At 50.2% G+C, this 22,241-nt stretch overlaps 2 protein-coding genes across 6 annotated transcripts in view; one reads left to right on the top strand and one right to left on the bottom strand.

The window, feature by feature from the left end:
* DBF4B (DBF4B-CDC7 kinase regulatory subunit) overlaps positions 1-6,376 on the bottom strand; it is a 28,920-nt gene extending 22,544 nt beyond the window's left edge. The window contains exons 1-6 of one of the 5 annotated variants that reach the window (XM_075059593.1): positions 6,092-6,376; positions 5,155-5,421; positions 4,443-4,637; positions 2,543-2,629; positions 1,275-1,344; positions 98-168 (exon numbers count right to left, since the gene is read on the bottom strand). In XM_075059593.1, the coding sequence (XP_074915694.1) occupies positions 98-168; positions 1,275-1,344; positions 2,543-2,629; positions 4,443-4,637; positions 5,155-5,328 (597 nt within the window). In that variant the 5' untranslated portion in view covers positions 5,329-5,421; positions 6,092-6,376. Of the gene's footprint in view, positions 1-97; positions 169-1,274; positions 1,345-2,542; positions 2,630-4,442; positions 4,638-5,154; positions 5,512-5,824; positions 5,953-6,091 lie in introns of those variants that run through there. The other 4 variants (XM_075059594.1, XM_032806573.2, XM_032806575.2 and 1 more) reach the window with 4 other exon arrangements.
* Positions 6,377-8,493: 2,117 nt separating this feature from the next.
* Positions 8,494-20,721, top strand: CCDC43 (coiled-coil domain containing 43). The gene is given in 6 exon segments (XM_032806569.2): positions 8,494-8,669; positions 8,671-8,740; positions 13,186-13,273; positions 15,948-16,083; positions 17,034-17,092; positions 18,916-20,721. Coding segments are annotated over 6 exon segments (717 nt in total). The 3' UTR covers positions 19,104-20,721.
* The last annotated feature ends 1,520 nt before the right edge of the window (positions 20,722-22,241 follow it).

Genomic DNA, 22,241 nt, shown 5'->3' with positions numbered 1-22,241 from the left:
TTTGCTGTAAGAGAGCTGCATCCTGGGCTAGTCAGGGAAGACTAAATACCTGTTACCGAAAGCCCTGCACTGGGGGAAAAAGGTTTAGGTCAGTTACCATCATCTTCTCACTCTGCTTCCTTGCTCCCGACATGCGGAACAGCAGCTGCTGCACATAGGCCATCATTTCTGTGTGGGGTGGGAAGTCAAGGAGCTAAAATCTAGAGAAACAGAGGGAGTTGCTGCTACTCAGCACTCATAGCCAATGGAGGATGAAATACAACTCCATAGATCTACCAACTGTACCAGGGAAAGTGCTTTAGTAACCTCTACCACCTTGGGGAAAGAGGGGACTGCACATCCTCCTTCCATGAAGGAAGGAAGGACAAGCGCTAGTGGCCAGATGGGAGAGGGAGCTCTGTGTGTTGGGTGCTACAATCTGGCTCTAAGGGTCACAGTGGGAGCTAAGAGCTTTCAGCCCTATGTGGCTGACTGCTGTGTTGGTCCTGAGAGACCGAGTGGGTGAGAGAATCTCTGTTCTTGGACCAGATCCCATTAGCTCTAACTAAGGCAGATGTAGCAGCATTTCCCTTACAGAGAGGATGCAGAAGAGGGTGCAGCATGCCTTAGACAAACAGGCAGAAGCTGAGCTCCAGCCCACTTTAGCCTAGAAACTCCAAACTCGTGTTGGACGGGGCTGGGTGTGCATGAGCCCAGGGTACAGAGCCTCAGCTGTTGGCTTGAGTCCAGCACGGGTCAGCAGAGACCTGGCACGCCAGCTCCATTGCTAGTGAGAGGCATCCCCAGTGCTCCCCTCTCCCCCCCAGGATCTCAGCAAGCTGCTCTCATGGGAGTCGCTACATGCCAGGATCAGGGCTTACTGACACTGTTGATGCTAAACGTGGTCTGCGCTTACAGAGAGGCCTTCAGGACCATCAATCCAGCAGGGACGTGCATTTGACATACAGACCAGATGTGATCCTAAGTGGTAGTGGTGGTTCTGCACCTGTGTTTAGAACCCTTAGATCAGGAGAGGAAGGTTAGAGTCAGACTGCTAGGAAAACAACAGAGGTGGGTCTGACCAAGCCCACACCCCATTCCCCACACAGACCTTTGAAGACTCCTTTGAAAGTCTGTTTCCCCCAAGCTAACAAAGTCTCAATCACTGCCGAGTTCTTGCTCCCCCCATTAACCAGCCATTCAACCCCCAGGTCATTGATTTAACAGCTTCAGAAGCTAGATATTAAAGGTCAGAGTCCCACCCCACAGCACAAAGAGTTTCTGTAGAAGGATACCATCCACATGCAAGATCCGAACCCCCCAGGAGCGAGCATTGGCAAGGATACTACTGCCACTGCTGGAGTCCTGCATAAACAAGAGGAGAGACTCAGTGATGCACAGCCCAGGGCCGAGTGGACATCTCAATCTGACTGCTGGTCTCGACAGGCTACAAGGTTATATTGTGTGTCACATCACAGTCCATCATTAATGTTAGTTTTTCCTGCCCTACATCCAAAGTCAGCAGCAGGATTTTAGCAGATGCCATTTTGAGAACTTCTAGAGTTAGAAACCCTGGCTTCTGCAGCGGAAAGGCTGCAACCCCACTGCTCAGGAGCAGTTTTCTAGCCCATCTTGACTGACCAGAAATCAGTGGTAGCTAAGATCATCTTGGTGTAAGAGTTGCCAGCTTGCTCTTTTCAAGACTAGACCCAAGAGCTATCTTGCTGTAAAGATGGGATTTTTGAGTACCCACTTCTACCTTTGTCATTTCAGAAACCTCAATCCTGGGCCAGCTCCCTGCCCCAGAGGGCATCTGCAAATTGACAGATCAAGTTGGCATTTCTAAGTCTTAGGACACATAGTGCAGGGAAGAGGAGAAATGTCCTTACCCAGACTCAGAGCTGGAAGCATAAGCTAGACTAAGTCAGCTGTAGTGTGAGCCTTTTAGTTAAGCATCAATGCCATGTTTGTTACTGAGGGATCAGAAGCCTTTCAGCATAAGGGCTAACAGCAAAGCCTCTCCCAACTGCGCAGCCAGGCTACGTGGCTAACCAAGTCCATGTCACCCGTGGACTCAGTGCTCCCTAGTTATTGCTAGGTCTCCTGATGCCACTGTGATGCTCTTATAGGCCTGGTCTGCACCTAAAAGCCTCAGGTCAACCTAGCTACATCACTCAGGGCTGTGAAAGATTGCACACTCTGTGCGGCATATGAACCCCACCGTGGTCTTCCATTGATGAGTTTGGAGAGGTGGGTTATCTATATTGACCCCAAAAAACCCTTCTATTGATGTAGGAAGCGTCTACACTGCAGCACTGCCACTGCAATGCAGTCATACGCGTTGGGTCTTTAGGGCAACAGTAAGATAGCTACCAAGGGCCAGCACATGGGAAAGGAACAGACCCCAGAAAGGGCTGAATGGCTCAGAACACCAGGCAGCGTTACAGTCTTGCAAGTACAGGTCCTCCATTCAAAAATGGAACAGCCCAGGTGGTGTCTAGCAATGGGCCAAGTCTCTGCACTGCTCCCCAAGCAGCTCTGCTCAGGAATGTCTTGCACCTACCTGTCTAGAGAGGAAGCCCATCACTGTGCTGCTCACCTGGTTCCTCATGGCCTTCTGCAGCAGCTCCTTCCCCCTGCTCATCAGAGCCTGCAGAAGACACAAGTCAAACAGCATTTAGACCAAAAGCTCCTGAGCAGCCAGCCAGGTGGACCAGTCCAGATCCTTTTAAAGGGAGAGGGAACAGATTTTCCATGTTATCATGAACAGTGTCCCCAGCACCCTGAAACATCACTGACACCCCAGACTACCGACCTCCAGGGAGAGGTAATAGGTTTAACCTTCCCAGGAGAGGATTCCTCTCAGAGCCCCAAGGCTTCCCTTCACCACAGCCTCTTCATTGTGGATGTCCTTTGGAAAAGGACACGTTCTCTTGAGCAGCAGCAGCAAGTGGCTTTTGTACCCTGAGGCTCTGCCCTATGGGATTAAGTCTGTCAGGGACACCTACAGTCCACCCAGCCTTCAGCATGTTGGACCAGAGACTATAGCACAGCTCAGGTTACCAGTGCAGCAGGAAAGCCACGGATGGGACTCTTGCTAGATCTGCTGTGGAAGCCATTTGGCCTCTGCACAGACATGCCCAGCAGAGGCCATGTTGCAGTAGGATGCCCTGTCAGACCGCATGGAGAGAGCAAGGTTGCTTCTAGTTTGGGGGTGGGGCTCAAGCCATCTGACCTTGTATTATTTCCTTTATTCCCCTGGGCAGCCCTCACTGCAGTCATGGCCAGCACCCCGCCCAATGCTGCATAGTCTACCTTTAACAGTTCAGTGGAGTCTGATTGTTTTACAGGTTGGGAAGACCCTGAAGTGCAACACTGAGCCCTTATTTCTTGACCTGCCAGCTCCCTCCTCTGGCAGCAGAGCTTCTTCCCAGCCCACCTATCGCTGACCCCTGCTGCCTCCACCTTCTCCAGTGTCTCCTCCCACCTCTCAGGGTGCAGAGAGTTCAAGTTAGATCTGGAAAGCCTCAGCCTTGTCACAAGTTACATCTGTTGAGTCAGCCCCCTGCCCAGACAGGGACTTGCTGACTGTGAGCAGAGGTGGCAGGATGCTTTCCCTGCAAGTTCTAGGTAGGGGACCCTGGATGTCATCCTACCAGCTCCTTGATTGTTCCTCTGCTCTAGTGACATTTCTGAGCCTAGGGCAAAACCCAGTGACATGCAGGAACTAGCTCTGCACACAAGCAATTGGGGTGGAGCACCATTCACATCCATCCCACCACCCAGTACCAGAACAAGTCCCACAAGAGGAAATTAGAAGCAAAACCATACAAGAAACAAGTCCCTATTATCTCCACTGAGCAGTGGGATTAATCTGCCAAATAAACAATTTGTTCCATCTTTTAGGCTGGTGCAGAACATCCCTACCCTCTAGCTAAGGCAGTGAGGCCTGCCACGCTTCCAGTCTGTAGTGACCCTGAAGGGAAGTATCAGCTTTTATGCCAACATATCCTGCTACAAACCTGTACAGATTCCTGTGGTATTTATCCCTTTACCACTGATTAGCAATAGGCTGGGTGCGCTGGCCACTTGCTGCAGTGTGGGGAGTTAGTCTGCCATCCTAACATTTCCCATTAGGATTGTGAGCGGAGGTGAGTAAATGAAGGGCACACCATAGTGCCACCGTATGCTGCTGGACAGTGCTGCACCCCAGAGGCAGTTGCACCAGTCTCTATGGACATTTTGCAGAAAGTTTGGAGATTAAAAATGCTATAGAAAGATTTGGCATCTCGAGCCACTGCCCAGAGGACAGGACTTATTTATTGGAGTTTAAACTGCACCAGGACTGGGATAGGTGCTCTCAGCGAGGCAGAGAAGCTCTTCTGCAGTTGCTGCTCTCAGGCTCTGCTCCCCACCAGCCACTACCCCCAAGGCTTCAGGCTGCCTAGGCCTTCAGTCCTTACACTGTCTGCTGACTTGTGGTGAGGCCCTGCATGGCTCCCTTTGGGCACAGCAGAGGGCAGAGTCTTTGCCCTGGCATCCTCTGAAGCTGCACTGCTCCGTTTCTCAGTCGGTCTCCGAGGCCCACCGTCCAGTTTGGCCTCTTTGCTGCTGGAAACCACATAGCTGATTTCTTTACTCAAAAAGCTTTCAATCACCTGGACCAGAGACAAAAACAGAGTCAGCTGCAGAGCCACCAAGTCCACAGCAAGATCTGGAACATCTTAGTAACCAGCAAAGCTAAGAAACCACCATCGGCAGCTGCCTCAATGCAGGAACAGTGCTGCATGAGACTTAATTTTTAAGCTAGACATTGTTCCCCTTCCAGCTCCATCCCTTACGCTTTCCAGTCCCTTCCCAGTCATGCTAGCCTATTTATTATATGCAACTGAAAGATACCTTGTAAGGAACCTTGTAAGGACTGTACTGGTCAGCCTAGTGAGCTGGGACACTTGAGAATCAGTTTACACGTGTACTCAGAACCCTTCCTCAGCATTAACCACAGTGCCCCCAGCCCCCGAATGCACCGTTCTTGGAAAATTGGCTCTTGGTGACTTCAAGAGCTCAGCTCCCATCTAATGGGCAAGTTTTTCACAAGAGAGAGTCTTCAGCTCTTCTGGTGCCAGAATGCAGCTGCTTCATGCTCTCCATCAGGCAAGGTGCCTCCATACTCACCCCACCCAGCTGCTTTATTGTCGCCACCAGAAACTCCACGTTCTTGTTGTTCGGCAGGTCCAGGTAGAAGGATTTTCCCAAGAAGGGCAGGTTCTTGGATGACCCAGTCACCTCCTGCTGTGGCTGCTGCTTCTCTGGGGGCCTCCTTGGCCTTTTCTCTGATTGACAACCCATCCTACCTGCTAAAAAAGCCACAGCCAGCAAGAGAGTCAGCCTCTGGGTGAGCAGTGGGGAGAGCACACGGGACTCGGGTGTCAACTGTTCCCTCTGCCCAGCACACAAGAGACACAAGCTGCAACGCACAGACCGCAAGGCCAGGGGAGAAAGGGTTAAGTCTCCCCGCTCCCTGCCGTGCTGCCCCCAGGCTGTCGGGATAACGGGGCGGGGGGGTGACCCCGGGGCCGGCACGAGCCATTAGCCCCCGCGGAGCTCTCCCGGGGCCGGCGCGGGGACCGAGAGTCACGGCCCCGCACCCCGGCAGCGCTCCCGCCCGCCCGCCCGCCCAGCTTCGTGCCGGGCCTAGCGCGGCCTGCGGAGAAGCTGCGGCCGCCCCCCAAGTCCCGGGCTCTCGCCCCCCGAGCTCCGGCTCGGCCATGGGGGACAGAACCAGCCGCGATCAGCCCAGGCCCGGGGCGCAGGTCCCAGGCTCGGTACCGCCGCGCGCTCTCACCTCCGCCTTCTCCTCACGGCGGCCGCGGCTGCCGATTTAAATTTCCGCTCCGCCCCCGGAACAGCGCGCGGGCTACGGCGGCCGCGGAGGGACCAACCGCCTCCCTCCAAAGCCCGCGGCCCCCTGACACTGGCGCCAAGTGGGCGGCCCGCGAGAGTGGGCGTGGCCCCGGCCCCACACCGCCCCTCCCCCCCAGTATCCTAGGAGTGTCAATCAGACACTTATTACCAGGTCTAAATTCACATTTTCTTGTCTCCTGCTTTTCACTTGAGCATCTCAGAGCACTTTATACAGGGAAGCCTCATTACCCCCATTTAACAGATGGGGAAATCAGGTGCTGAGAGACTGCACGACTTGCCCAAAGTCGGGGGACTGAGTCCCATCACCTCCTTCCATTAACAGCTACAGTAGATAACACGCTGGCAGCAGATCAGAATGCAGTACATTCAGGATGCTGTTGGGAAATCCGGGTCGGGCAGTACACAGGCAGGTTCGGGTCAAGGTGGAACACTGCAAGGGAGGACAGTAGTTTCTACAGGCCCAATCTACCCACTCAGAACAAGGTGCGGCATTGCACAGTTTGATCCGTTGTTGCCATAGATCGCAGTACAGCATTACAAATGAGCGCGGCTTTGTATAACTCAGGGGCAGCTTTGGATAGAGGCTCAGGTTCTATTTCTGGCTCTGCTACTAACTTCTGAGCGACCACTGGCAAGTCACTTCCCCTCTCTGTGCCTCAATTTCCCTATTTCTAAAAGTGGGGAATAAAGACACTGTCTCATCTTTGCAAAGTAATACAATTTAAGGACTAAGTATTGTTGTCTATTTAAATCTATCCTGACATTACCTAATCTGTCTTTCCTACTTTTAATTATATCTAAATCTACCCACTTACCTTTCTATTCCTCCGAGCTCTGTCCAATCTATCTGTCCATCCAAACTTTATTCCATTTACCAGTTCATCCCAAATGTACTTTAGTTAATCTGCAATCTATCTGATCTATCCCCTCTTTATCTGATCCATCCGTCCATCTATCTGTCTGTCTATTATTCATTTATTCCTCTGTCCATCCATCTATTCATGTGAGAGACAAGCTGGGTGAGGTAATATATTTTGTTGTGTGAAAGACATGCCTCTGAGCCACCCAGAGCTCTTTAGGAGGTCTGGGAAACTTACTGAGTGTCAGAGATTGGAATTCCTGTTCTAAAGCTTCTCCCTCTCACCAAGCTAATGTCTGTACCATCCTGGGAGCGACAGGGCTCCACAGCACTACACATCTACCCAGCCGTGTGTCTGTCCGTCCAGGCATCCATTTAGCTACCCAGCCACGTGTCTGTCCATCCAGCACCGAGCCGTCCAGCTACCCAGCCGTGTGTCTGTCCGTCCAGTACCGAGCTATCCGGCTACCCAGCCGTGTGTCTGTCCGTCCAGCCACCCATCCAGCTACCCTGCCGTGTGTCTGTCCGTCCAGCACCGAGCTATCCGGCTACCCAGCCCTGTGTCTGTCCGTCCAGCCACCCATCCAGCTACCCAGCCGTGTGTCTTCATCCAGCACGGCAGTGCTGTTCCAGCTACCCAGCCGTGGTCTGTCCGTCCAGTACCGAGCTATCCGGCTACCAGCCGTGTGTCTGTTCCGTCCAGCCACCCATCCAGCTACCCTTGCCGTGTGTCTGTCCGTCCAAGCACCAGCTATCCGGCTCCAGCCCTGTGTCTGTCCCCAGCCCTCATCCAGCTACCCAGCCGTGTGTCTGTTCGTCAGTACCGAGCTATCCGGCTACCCAGCGCGTGTGTCCTGTTCGTCCAGCCACCCATCCAGCTACCCTGCCGTGTGTCTGTCCATCCAGCACGAGCTGTCCAGCTACCCAGCCGTGTGTCTGTCCGTCCAGTACGAGCTATCCGGCTACCCAGCCGTGTGTCTGTCCGTCCAGCCACCCATCCAGCTACCCGCCGTGTGTCTGTCCGTCCAGCTACACAAGCTATCCGGCTACCAGCCCTGTGTCTGTCCGTCCAGCCACCCATCCAGCTACCCGCCGTGTGTCTGTCCGTCCAGTACGAGCTATCCGGCTACCCAGCCGTGTGTCTGTCGTCCAGCCACCATCCAGCACCCTCCGTGTGTCTGTCCATCAGCCGACTGTCCAGCTACCCAGCCGTGTGTCTGTCCGTCCAGTACCGGGCTTCCGCTACCCAGCGTGTGTCTGTCCGTCCAGCCACCCATCCAGCTACCCAGCCGTGTGTCTGTCCGTCCAGCCACCCATCCAGCTACCCACCGTGTGTCTGTCCGTCAGCCACCCATCCAGCTACCAGCCGTGTGTCTGTCCGTCAGCCACCATCCAGCCACCCAGCCTGTGTCTGTCCGTCCGGCACGGAGCCGTCCTGCTCCCAGCCCTGTGTCTGTCCGTCCTGCTCCCCCGCCGTGTGTCCGTCACCTCCGCGGCCCCGGCGGCCCGGGCAGGCCTGTTCCGCGCAGGGGGCGGGCGCGTGACAGGTCGGGGCTACCCGCGCCGTGTCCCCGCGGCGGGCGCTGCCCGGCGAGCCGGGCGTGGGGGAGGGACAGGGTGGGCTGCAGGCGCTGGGACACAAGGAGTTTGGCCCAAGCGGCTGCCGTAGTCTGGACGAGGGCGGGGGAAGCGCTCAAGCTCCCGTGGACCTCCTGTGCCCAAGGCTGCGCATGCCCGAGACCCTGCGCATGGCAGAGAGGGCCCCTCAGCGCCGCATTAGCCACCCCCACTCCAAGATGGCGGCGCCAGCGGCAGGGAGGCGGCCGGCCGGGCGCTTCGAGCCGTGCGCTGGCGGGGCGGCTGGACGTGCTGGGCTGGACCGGGCTGTCTACGCCGCCTACATCCAGGCTGCTCCGGGAGGAGGAGAGCGACGAGGAGCGGCTGGAGGGGCGCTGCACGGGTCCTGGCGCCTGCCTGGTGAGCGCGCGGGGCGCCGGCGCGGGCTGGGAGCCGGGGCGGGGTGTGCCCCCCCACACACACACACACGGTTGGCGGGAGCTTGGGAGGAGTTATTTCCCCCCGGCCGCTGGGAGCGGCTGGAACCAAGGGGCGGGGGCGGGAGAGCATCTCACCCCCCTCCCCCCGTCTCTTCTGCGTGTTAATTTCCCCCTGGCTCGGACTCCCTCAGAGCCTGAGACCCTGCGGGGTTTTCGCCGCGGACGCTGAAGGCATCTCCACGTGACCCCCCGATTGCCTCACCTGCGTTGATGCCCCACCTCAGTCCTGGGGTCCAGCCTGTTGATTAGTCATCCCCACCCCCACCCCCGTGTACCTCTGTCTCTAGGCTCGGGTCCTGGCTGTAAAGGGGGTTAAACCCTGACTTGTGTCATTTCAGGACTGTCCCCTGATAGGGTTACATCTGGGGACCCATGTGGTCACCCTGTGTTTTGCTACAGTCGCCCTGACCTTGCGCTCTCTGGCTATACAGTATCCTGGGACTTCCCTTCTCACTCCCCTGACACTCTCCTCCTGTGACTGGCTGGCTTTGTACCATGGAAAGAGCTTAGTCCCGATTGTCCTGTCTGCTTTTTCCGAGCCTCTATGCAGTTGTCTGCTTATGGGGCTGGGTGCTTAAGGTTTTGCAATTCTGGTCGTTTGCTGGCATCTATAGGGTTAAATCATCTTTGATTTTGATTCAGATAACATGGTACCGTCCTGTGTTGAGCCCTTAAAACTATATAGGACAAACATTGTCTGTCATGATCATCTGTCTGCTGAGAAACACTCAAAACCACTAAGTGTTCGACTTATGAATCTACCTGTTTCTGAACTTCAGGGCTGTTAGCCAGTGAGTCTGGTGAGCTGTCAGGTGAGATTTCTGTAGACCAGAGGTTTTCAAATGAGGGTGGAGGAGGGCATGAGAAGCTTTCTTTTGCGGGCGCTGCTCACATTTTAACCATGGCAATGAATAATTAGCAAAGTTGATTCCTCCACACATATCAGTCCCTCAGATTAGGGTGACCAGACGGGGTGGGGGGTAATGGGAGCCTATATAAGAAAAAGACCCAAAAATCGGGACTGTCCCTATAAAATCGGGATATCTGGTCACTACACCTCCAATGGTGCTGTGCATTTTGACAGATTTCTGTTAAACTTCAATAGCATTATCCAGAGTCGCTGCCATCAGTATGTTAATCCATTTGCTGTGATGTGGTGCGCACCTTTCATTGTAAACAGCGATCACAGTCACAGTTTTGCTTTTGCTCTTATTACAATGGATCGTTGGCTCTGTATGAATCAGTACCTTGCGGTTTTTAATATTTAGTGAGACTTGCATGTTGGTTGTTTTTTGTTTTTTTTTGATTGGTTTATGTTACTTGTGTGGCAGGGTGCCATAAACTACTACAGACACACAGAAGGGGGCATGATCAAGTAAGCTTGAGAACCACTGCTGTAGCCTTTTTCGAAATGAAGAAATCCAGTGTGAATTCTGCTGGTATTTCCCTATTTTGTGAATTATTGCCTGGTCTCTAAACTCCCATTTTAGGGGGAGACGAGAAAAACAGCTGGTGAAACAACTACATTCCTTAGTTGAGCTGTGATTGACAGCACTCCAGAATCTATGCCACTTCCATCTACTAATGGACTAATACCCTTGTCAGTATTTTTTTTGTTCCTAATATATTTTGAAAAACCTCCCTGTTGTCTTTAACTCTGCAGGCCATAGATTTCTCTATGTGCCCTTGGCTCCCCTTAACAATTTTTTACAATCCCTAACTTCTGATTTATATTCATTGTTATCAACTTCTCCTTTCTTCTATTTGTTAAATATTAGTTTCTTTTTTACAGCTGCCTTCATTTCCCCTCTAAACCAGGATGACTTTCTTTTAACCAGCACAGCCTTCTTCTTCAGTTGTGGGAAGTTAGCTTTTTGGGTATCTCCTAAGATGTTTTTAAATTATTCCCAATTTTCATTCACACTTTTCTGATGAAATTCTTACTCCCAGCTGATTTGGCTCTTATCCGTTTTCAGCTTTGTGAAATTGGTCCTGTTAAAGTGCCAGGTATATGTATTGCTGGTCTGGGCTTTATTCTGCTTGTACATTATAAATGCGAGAAAGAAAAGATCACTTGTACCTAAGTGACCATTCATTTTTAGTTCGGTGACCAGTTCCTCTTTATCTGCTAGGACGAGGTCTAACATAGTATTCCTCCATGTTGGCTGCAACACTTTTTGGGTTAGGAGATTGTCATCTATTATGTTTAGAAATTCCAAGGATGTTTTAGTCTTGGCAGCATGAGACTTCCAGCATGTGTCATTCAGATTGAAGTCCCATGTGATCATGCAGCTTTTTTCCTACGCATTGTAGATAGGTGTGTAAACAAGTGGTCATCCTGTTCCTTAGTGTGATTTGGAGGGCTGTCGCAGACACTAGCTAATACCCCATCTTTGTGCTTTATCTGTTAGGATCTTGATCCATGAGCACTGAGGATCATTTTCTTCTGAGTTATCAGTGACTCGGAAGCAGGTAATGCCATTTTCGACATAGTGTCACTTCCCCTTCCCTTTTGCCCCCTTGATCCTTCCTAACCATTTATTTTAACATTCCTGTCATGCAGCACATCCCACCAGGGTTCAGTAATGCCAACTCAATCGAATTTATGCTCATAAATGAGCAATTCCAATTTCTTTAGTTTGCTACCCAGCTCCTAGCACTGGTATGTCAACAATTGAAGAATTAATTCTCTTCATGTCCTTTGGTTTCTTGATTAATTTTGTTCTTAACCTCTTGATTTTGTCATCATATCTTCTCTTTTTTTACCTTCCCCTTTGCTATTAGTTTAAACCCCTCCTGATGACTCTAGCCAGCCTGTTCCTGAGCAGACTGGTCCCCCTTTACTGAGGTGGAGGCCATCTAACACAGCTCCTTCACCCCATAGAAGGTGGGTCCATGTTCCACAAAACCAAAGCCCTTCAGTCTCCACCACTTACCTAGCCAGCAGTTCACTTCCAGAATCTTCTAACTTCTCTTCTGTCTTCCTTTGCTTGAGGGACAAGAAGGATCTCTGAGAAGATGGCTTTGCCATGAGGCCTATAAAAACAACAGCTGGGATGTTGGTTTGCTGAGAGCACTGCCTATCGTGCTGACCAGTATTGTCCTCTGTTTTCTTGTACTCCCCGGCAGACTGTTTGTATCCACCTGTTGGCTTTTGTCTTATCCCTAGTCTGTACGCTCTTTGGACAGGAACTGTCTTCCTGTTCTGTTTGTCCAGTGCCTAGCATGCCGGGCTCTTAGGACAGTGTAGGGGAGCTCCAGACTGGCATGAGCATGTGGAGCACCATGTGAAACATTTCTCAGCTGAGTTATGCCAAACAGCACATCTGGTGCCCATGCTAGTGCTGCCACCAGGGGGAGCTGAACTGGCGGAAGGAGTAGTGGAATGTTTTAGGCAAATAGTGTGACAGTCTTTGGTGTGGTCCCATTCAGAACAGTGCTCAGACCGACTGTCGATGGTGGGGAGCTTCTGTCTTAGACTCATAGAATCATAGATTATTAGGGTTGGAAGGGACCTCAGGAGATCATCTAGTCCAACCCCCTGCTCAAAGCAGGACCAATCCCCAAATCCCTAAATGGCCCCCTCAAGGATTGAACTCACAACTCTGGGTTTAGCAGGCCAATGCTCAAACCACTGAGCTACCCCTCTTGCTGCTGCCCATGGTGTGCCTGCTCCGCGCTGCAGGCAGAGGGCACCACTTGCTAGGGCTATGAACCCAGCACACCCTGCCAGCGCTGAATCTCACTAAAGCAGGGATTGGCAACCTTTCAGAAGTGCTGTGCCGAATCTTCATTTATTCACTCTAAGTTAAGGTTTCGCGTACCAGTAATACATTTTAATGTTTTTAGGAAGTCTCTTTCTATACGTTTATAATATATAATTAAACTATTGTTGTATGTAAAGTAAATGTTTAAGAAGCTTCATTTAAAATTAAATTAAAATGCAGAGCCTCCTGGACCAGTGGCCAGGACCCAGGCAGTGTGAGTGCCACTGAAAATCAGCTTGCATGCTGCCTTCGGCACATGTGCCATAGGTTGCCTACCCCTGCACTAAAGTAAGAAAAATACCAGCACAGCATCTCCTGAAATGCTGCAAAGTGATCAAATATCAAGTGTGCTGATATTTGTGTGGGGATCACATGAACGCACACCCAAAGGCTATGACAGATATTTAAACTATGTAAGGGCCATGGAAAATTTCTCTGTGTTCGCCCTAGTTCAACAAAGAATTTAAGAACTGCTTGTATCCCATTAACTCTTCATACTACACTTAAATCTCTACTTCAGGCTTGGCTCTTGCTGTTCTGATTCTTAGGAGCCTTTCTTCATGCTGATTTTAAAGCAGCTCTCGGTTTTTCTTACTAGGAAGAAGATCTGTTACCAGATGTCTGCAGGGAAATAGTCGTGAAGTGGTCTGAAGCTCAGAGTATTGGCGTAAGAGAAAAAAAAGAAGGTAATGTTGACACTTCGCATGTCTTAGTCAAATAGCACATGTAATCCAAGGAACTCTGTCAAGATGAGACTCTTGCACCTAAAAACCCTTAGCTTGGTTAGCAGGAAACCCTGAGATGACTAAGCCGGTTGCAAATCTCATTTACTGTTCATTGGCACTGCTGCGTTTTTGCCTTTCGTTCTGCTTAGAATGGTTGGTTGGTTGGTTGTACTGCTGCTGTTTGGGTTCATAGTCCTGCAGGGGGACGAGAGTACTTCTTCCATTAGACTGTGTGAAACTTTCCTTCACAAAAAACGACAAGCTTGGGCTACACCTAGGTTTCCGTAGGTGCGCAGGCCTGGACAATGCAACCTGCCTTGGAGGGGTTTGCTCCTCCTTGTTTAAAGAAATATGTAAGTAAGTTTTTCTGGCATAGCTATGTGGTTAGGGGGATGATCCGTGTTAAAATGCTTAGACCAGTATAGTGTGTGTTGATTCCCCAAACCTCTGGCATAAAGCACTTCTGTACTGATAGAGGTGTTTAACAAGCACCTTCATGCTTTTGCCCATGCTGCCCCTCGTGTCTGGGAGGAGCGCCACATAAACATCCACAAAGCTACCTCATTATCCTCTTTCAAATCCCTCCTTAAAACTTCTTTGCTATGATGCTTTCAGAAAATTTGAGAAAAGGTAAGCAGCTGGTGTGGTGAGACCACAGCCCGTCATGAGGACCAGGATTGTATCGGTGTTTCCTTGTGCTCCCCCTTTCTGTATCCATCTGTTGTTTCTTGTTTTATACTTAGATCATAAGCACTTTGAGGCAGAGTCTTTTTGTTCTGTGTCTGTACAGTACCAAGCATGGCGGGGTCCTGCTCTGTGACTGGGACTCCTAAGAACTATCACAACACAAATAACAACCAGTAACTATTCCTGGGGGAATTCTGTGCCAAAAACATTTAAAAATTCTGCACACAATATTTTCAAATTCTGCATATTTTATCTGTCAAAAGAACACAATATAATCACACCAGTTTCAATTATTTGTGATGATTTATTTCAGAATACCTGTCAGCAGGTATATCTGTAACAATACAGACAACACAAAGGATTCAGGAAATGCTTTTTGACAAACAGATTCCTTACTAGACATATTAATACAGAATTCTGATTAATAATTCATTTAAACTACAATACAAACTGTATTTCCAGCACCCCTCAGATGCAGTGCAAAGGCTTGGGGGAGTCAGGGGTAATGGAGGGGCTGAGGGAAGGAGCCTGGGTGTGAACTTGGAGGGTTGTTGGGTATGGGTGAGAAAAGTAGGAAACAGGTTTTTTGGAGGGCCAGGTAGGCACTGTTAGGGTGCTTCCCCCATGCAGACCCTGGCTTACCCCAACCTCACCCATTCAGTCAGGCACATCTGCCCCTATCCCCACGCGTCCCTTCATTTTCCATACCAGGTCTCTGTTGTGGACATGCAGAATGTAGGTAGCAATATATATTTGTACTTTGAAGAAACATAAAGATTCATTGCACTTAGATCCTTATTTTCTTCTTGGCTTTCTAAATCGCCAAACTCTGAGATGATCTTTGAAAAAATCATCTCTTCTGCTGGCATCTGCCTGGTATTAAGAAACTGACAGTAAAATTGACTATAAACAAAGGACAGATTTAACTTTTACTGTCCAACTTGAGACAAATTGAGTGGGGGAGAAAAGCATAAAGAGCTTTGGGTGGTTTGGAGTTTTAGAAGTCTTTCAGTTAATAACCTACGATAGCTATGCAGGTACAGAAACTTGTTTACAAGCATGATTGTTAGCTTCAGTGTGCCTTTAAACTGCAAGGGAGCGACCAAGAGTAGAGTGGATTTTATTAACTAAAATCTTTTTAATTTACACGGATAAATGCCACTAGAAATAGTTCTTCTTTAAAGTGGGATTGATTTATGCTGAATGAAGCCATTTGTGTGATCGACCACAACTGGTATTACTAATCCACGAAGCTCTGTGTTTCCGTTGCGTTTAAGTTCCTTACACTGAGGCTGAAATCAAGATCTTGTTGTAAAATAAGGAAATTAACTGGCAGTGAACTTCTCCTCCCCCAGGAGTATTGTCTGCCCAGGTATACACGCAGAAGGGGGAAAGCTTTCTTTTGAACCAAAGGTGGTTGGTCTAACCGGATTGCGAGGGTCTGAGCCATTTCCTCCAGCAGCCAGTGGCTTGGACTCCTCAGCCACAGCTCTGAAATAACCCAACTCCCTCAAGCCACAGGTTCAAATCTCAGCAGGGTCCAGATCCACCCTTCCTTCATTTTCTGAAGCACACAGCTAGAGTTCCACACCTAACTTGCTGGGTTACAGCTTTAATAATGTCCAACCTGTCTGCTCTGTGAACTCTGAAAATCCCATGGCAATTTTTGTAAGAGGAGGGATTTCACTGGCCAAAACTTTCTTTATTCTCCTCCCTCCTTCCCCAGCAGTGTGCTGGTTGACTATCATGCTCCTCCCCAGAGGTGGCTGCATTTCAGTTGTGCTATACATGTAAAGTGTGTGAAGCACTTTGCCTGAAAGGCTTTGCAGACAAACATGCCAGCCATTGCCTGTTGAGAAAAGGCACATGGCCTCTATCTGGAGATGTCAGACACCAGCTGCTGGCCATAGTGGAGGCGCTCATTAATGCCTATTTCTCTCCTTCCCAGATGAGATCCAGGCCATTGCCAGCATGATCGAAAAGCAGGCCCAGATTGTCGTGAAGCCAAAGGAGGTTTCCCAGGATGAGAAGCTGAGGAAAGCTGCCCTCCTGGCCCAGTATGCCAATGTAACAGACGAGGAGGAATATCCTTTCCCTACCACAGGCCCCATGTTGAGAATGTGCTGGCTACCATCCCAGGCTGCCTTTGAGGGTGAACGTTTAAATCTGCTTCCCATGGCTTTCTTGCCCCTTTGGATTTTAGTTAGTGACCTAGGCGCACGCAAGCTCCCTTCTATTCTGTTGTAGCTGGTTTGGCTGGAGTGGTATCGCTCAGTGTTCTGTGCAGCACAGTCTGAATGAGCCGTGGAAGCAAAGCAAAGGAGGGAGCTATTGCTCTGGGAAACTTTCATTTTCTACCACTAGTTTTCCTGATGGCAGCACCCTACATCCTGCCAGATCAGAGCAGATCATTGGTCCATCGAACTTGCCTCTCGCAGCAGCTGCTACCTGGTGTTTTGGAGGAGGGCATAAAAATGGCTCTAATGCTCTAGCCAGTTGTGCAGTGCAGGTTTGAGTAGCAGTGGGGAGCGACTTCCTGCCCCCTCCTGTGCACTGACCTTGGCATCCCAGACCCCAGCAGCAATATGGGCTGGGCCACAGCCTGCAATGGCTTGTGAGATCTGTTCATGGAAGCAGTTTCCAGGAATAGAATGGGCTTGTCACAGCAGCCCGCTCAGCTAATGTATTGTGTGCAGCCTTTGCTTTCTGCAGAAGGCTTTCAGGCTGCTCCTCTGATAGGAGTGACTAGGTGGGCAGAGGGCAGGCTTTCCTCTGGAGAGCTGGGTGTATGCAAATAGAGGGCCTTTTACCTGGTGTTAGAGCTGAGGAAAAGGAGTGCGGACTCCTGGGTTCCATTCCTCACTCTGCGGGACACTGAGCAAGTCCCTTGATCAGTCTGTGCCCCAGCTTCTGGCGCCTCACCAGTTGTGTTGAAAGAATGAACGGTTCACATGTTTTGAGATCCTGGGACAAAGGAGACTCTCAAGGTGGCAAAGTTTTATTAATAGTCTCCAAGTTTCCTTAGTTCTCTCACTGGAGCAGATGAACAGGATGGAGCCACTGCAGCAGCACTAACGATTGGGTCAGAAAAATGTATCCTTTGAAAATCCCAGCTCGCTAGCCACAGAGGCTTTTCTGGAAGGACTGTAAGTTCTGCACTGGATTTCCCTTTGTTCTCTCTCCCTCACCTGCTTCCTGCTGTATAAACATCTGAAGGTTACCATTCCCCACTGGTGGGTTTTGTTGCTCTTCCCTGCAGACCCAGGGAGGAAAGGAGGAGTGACTTCTTCAGATCATTACCCTCTTACTAACCACCTTTCATTTAAGCAGCTGACACTCACTGTGGGGGAGGGGATGGGGAGGAGCACTCCTTGAAAGATTCTGGCTCCTCCCCTCCCCCCTTCAGTTTCACAAGGAGAGAGCCCAAGCCAGGTCTGAGGCAGGCTCACAACTGGTGCAAGTCACCCAAGCTCATTTGAGTCAGTGGAGCTGATTTACCCAGCTGAGGATCTGCCCCTGTTGTTGGACGGTTCTTGGGCAACTCTGCCCAGTGTTTTGTACTGCTCGTTATTGGTATGACCTGCTGGGGTGGGTGAAGTTCTAGGGTTAGTCACACTTGTACACATGGCCAGGATGAGCCCTCCTGTATAGCTCTCTCTGTGCCCACAGAAGGGGGTCGTACCACTTTACCTATTCATGTAGATTTAAAGTAATTCCAGTGCTGCCTCTCCAAGGCTTTACCCTAACATCATTAACAGACAATACATAAAAATCCCATCAGCTTTCACAGGCGCTGGCCATCAGTCACCATGTCAGTTTTTAAGATGTACTGTTAAGGGTACAAAACATGTGCAGTCCAGCCCTTAGTATCTCAGAGCAACACATACTCTTCCAGCAAAAGAGGGGATTGCCATTCCTGATTGATCTAAGGGAAAAGCTAAGCAGCACCTCCCTTGCTATGCCCTCCGCCCCAGACCTTCAGGCTTACTTCATAAAGCAGCAAAAGATAAGGGCACAACTCCCTTTCCCTCCCTTTGCACATCGCGTGTAGCAAGCTCTGTCACTCTGCGGGGTGGAGTTCTGACCAGGTGAATGGGCCATGTCTGAGAAGGGTGGGCAGCCAATACCATGTGCATCTAGATGGGTGCTGCCAAGGATTAAGGAAGCAAATCCTCTTCACCCTGGCCACAGCAAAGCAGCAGTGCCAATGATGTGGCTCAGCAAGGCAGAGGAGATTCTGGGGCCCTGAGCAGGGGGCATAGTCGCTGTCCATAGCATCGCTCCAGCCTAGCACCCGGGCGTTTAGGAGGGCCCAGGAGTGCGGCTAGTGGAACTGCTGGCTAGTCCCCTCACCCCATGGAGATGTAGTGCAGGAGCCAGGAAGGCTGTTCGTGGTCTGAGCTGTGAAAAAAACCCTGCTCAGCAATCTGGGGGGGAATCTCTTCCCTGGCCCTTATGGCAGCCCTTTGCATGTGGCCGAGGGGCTCTGGCGGTACACTAGGGCTAGCGTTTGGCAGACTGTGAAGTGAGAGAATAGTCTCTGAAGGGCGGTGTCCATGCATGCTGCTTTCCTGGGCACACAGCAGTGGAGCACAGCTTGGCTGCATGGCATCTGGACCCAGAAGCTGCCTTTTTAAGTTTCTGCTTTCTATGGTGGTCCACTGCAAAGCAGCCATGGAGAGAGCGCAGCATGGACTGCTGACCCTGGTAAAGGAAAGCTGCAATATTAGGTGCTACTGACAAGTGTGGGGGGTGGGTCTGGAATAAGGCAGCCCCCACTACAGCCTGTGTGCACTAATTCCTACACACCAGTTTAAACAGATACCCACGGGGAGAGAGAGAACGTTGAAAAGAGCCCAGGGACCTACATGAGCCCAGCCAAGGCGTGTCCTTTAGCCTCCTTACCTTGCACCCAGCGTTGTTCCGTAACACAAACGTGGAGGCTGTCGTAAACGCGAGGAAGCTGGAGAGAGATTCTCTGCGGGACGAGGCCCAGAAGAAAAAAGAGCAAGACAGACACCAGCGGGAGAAGGACAAGCTAGCCAAGCAGGAGCGGAAGGAGAAGGAGAAGAAGAGGACACAGAAGGGCGAGCGGAAGCGATAGCTGGGATTTTCCCTGTTGGACTCCTTCAGAGGATAGAATAAATTATGCAGAGGGGGTGTTTTAAACAAAACAAAAACTCGGGGCAGGTGGCTGGCACGTAGGTCATGGAAGCATTTTCCCTTTTGTTTACACAGCAAAAAAAAAAAAATTGCAACCTCTTATATGCAAACTGTGCTTGTGGTGTCAAGTGTGCTGGTCAGTTGTCGTGGCCAATGTCTGTACCAAAGAACTGTGAAGTGGCTGAATTGGTTTTCAAAATGTCGTCTTTTACTCTTTACCACTTAAACAAACAAAACGGGGAAGCTGTTGGAGGAGTGTAAACTCCTGCCTCATCTTACTGCCCCAGGAAAGTCATGCTGCTGGGGAGGAGCATAAGCATAAGCAAAGCCCCATTTCCAGGTATGTCCTGGGGCCTGTGATGGATGAGCTGCTCTCGGTGGGTGGGGGTGTATTTATAGCCAAGTTTGACTTGCTTGGGCAAATAGCGTTTTCTTGGACAGTGAATGAAATCTGTGATTTCCTCCTTGGCTGAGGTGAAGGTTTGTGCCTGAGCTGGGACCATGTCACATTGATCCTGCAAGACTGAGAAGTAAAGCCCCAGGAATGTAGGGCTAAGAAACAGGCTGGAAAAGGTGATAACTGGAGCAGCTGCCTACAGGCTCATACTGACCCAGTTTCACACAAGAGGGCCCCTGTACTGGGGAAGTGCCTTTGTACCCTCAAGGTTATACTAAGCAGTATAAACATTCTGAATTTTAACAGCACTGTAAGCCTCAATGCTAGTAGGCTGAAGATCAGTTGTTTCTGGACTGTGGGGGAGGCTAGTGTGGGGTTTAAAAACAAGTCTCATGGGCTTTGTCTGTCCAAGACTTTTTTCTTAAAATTTCCTCAGTTGCTCTGAGTGCTAGCACCAAGGGGTGTTCCAGAATACACTGGGTACTGAGCTTCTACCCCAGTGTCGCTAACTCTTCTAGCACCAAGGGGTGTTCCAGAATACACTGGGTACTGAGCTTCTACCCGTGTTGCTAACTCTGCTTGGAGCCGCTCTAGAAAGAGTGGTGGTTAGTGCTGCTGGCCTGTCAGCACCTTGTCTCTTCTGACACTCCCACTGGTGGAGTTGGGTCTGCTGACAAGTTAAGGGCTGGTGATCAGTGGCTTTCAGCCTTTCCCCTGAAAAGCTTATCAGGCTTCTGCAAAGAGACACAACTTGGGTGTCCTAAGCTCTGTTTGGGGGTGGTCAGAAACTTCCATTATTTTTCAGTGTGGCATGGGAGGACAACACTGGTCACCTGCAATCTAAACTCCTTGTCGGGTCAGCACGTGCTATCCTTGCAACACTCCTTCCTTTGTGACACTAGGCAGCTACTATTCCTCACTGGATGCTTTCCGCACAAATCTGATTAAAGGGCAGTGTGTTCTGTTCAGCTAACTGCTGGGAGTGTGACTATCCACCTGCGTTACCTTTTCACCCAGACAATAAAATGGTGCTTGGCTGAGATTAAGGAATGTTTTACTTTTCCCTGGCTCCGTTGCCCTAGAACCAGAGCACTACAGCAAATACATGTTAACCTCTCCCACATTACACCCACTCTCCCTTAAATAAAATACTGATGTGGTTGATGCTGCTTCTGATTTCTTCTAAAATATCCAAAGCATTTTAAAACTTGTTATACGCTGCGGGTAGGTACAATGAATAATTTGCATATTTTAGCTACTCACACTAGTGCATGTGGCCTAGCTTCACCCCCCGGAGTATCATAGATGAACTGAATAGCTTTACAGCATGGAGGAGTTTGGCATGTTTTATAAATCCTCCACTCATCTCAGTATAAAGTGAAGTAAGTGAACTGCAGTCAGTGGCCTCTCATTGGTGTTGGGGGAGCTAATTGCTCCCCCACCACCAAGTGTATTGTGAACATGATGAAACCCTATTATGATTGACTCTGACCTGGGCCAGTTGTGGTGGAGGGAGAGAATCCCCTAATAGATCTGTGGGAAGAAATGAGCCTGGCCTCCACAGGTCTCTCTGCACCTCCACGCAGCGAGCAGAGGGGGGCTACAGGCATTTTTAAGTAAGTGGGGCCAGACCACACTTGCTGTCTATGAGGTGGAATCCAGGCCCCAATAAAAAGTTCACCCTTCAGGGCTCCTGGGAAAGCAGCCTAGAGAAAGGAGTCACTGACATGCAGGAGTCAGGGGTGATTTTAATGGTCAAATAGTCCAGAGGCCTCCCCTCTTCTAATGCCTGAGGAGGAAGGGTGGATTATAAAAAGCTAAATGTTATCACAGGGTCTGACATGTACCCTATGCCTAGAATGGACAAGATGGGAGGGACCCAATTCTTGACTACAGCTGACCTCATTAAAGATTAGTAGCAGAGGCCTTTGGACTTGGAGGCTAGACTCAAACTGGCGTATGACACCCATTTGTACCATGGGCATGTACCTGTTTCCTGGTCCTTTTGGCTTCAAGGGAGCCCTAGCTGCCTGCCAGAAGCTAGTAGATCTGTTAGTTGATGGCCTGGGGGATTTGCCCTGTCGTATATGCATATTTGTACTTTCAGTCAGATCTGTGACGAGCCCATGACCTACGTTCTGACAGCAGGCCTGACTCTAAAAGTAGAGAAATGCAAGGTGAGGATGTCAAAAGTAGGCTCTCAGCCATAGATTGGGGAGGGGCTGTATAAAACCAGCCCCTGCCAAAGCAGAGGCTAAGAATTGGCCCACACCCCAGACAAGAAAATAGGCACAATCCTTCATTGGATGGCAGAATATCATTGATGGTTCATCCTGCATTTTAGTATTCTGACTGCTCCTGTCACTGATCTGTGTAAGCAGAGGAAGCCACACAAGGTTGTCTGGTCCAAACAGCATCAACAGGGCTTTTATGAACTGAAAGAAGCTCTGAGCACAGACTCAATTCTAGCACGCCCAGGTGCTGACAAGTCTTTTATGGTATTCACAGACAAAATGGTTACTAACCTTTCGGTAACTGTTGTTGTCCGAGATGTTTTGCGCACATCCATTCCAATCCAGGTATTTTGTGCACTCTGAGCACAAAGAAAAAGGAGGAGGAATCCTTGTGGTACCTCAGAGACTAACATTTATTTAGGCATAAGCATAAGCTTTCTGAGCACAG

The sequence above is a fragment of the Chelonoidis abingdonii genome, chromosome 21 (assembly GCF_003597395.2).
Source record: "Chelonoidis abingdonii isolate Lonesome George chromosome 21, CheloAbing_2.0, whole genome shotgun sequence".
Lineage (NCBI taxonomy): Eukaryota > Metazoa > Chordata > Testudines > Testudinidae > Chelonoidis > Chelonoidis abingdonii.
Note: the sequence above shows the minus strand (reverse complement) of the source record. Positions and strands in the feature narration are given on the sequence as shown.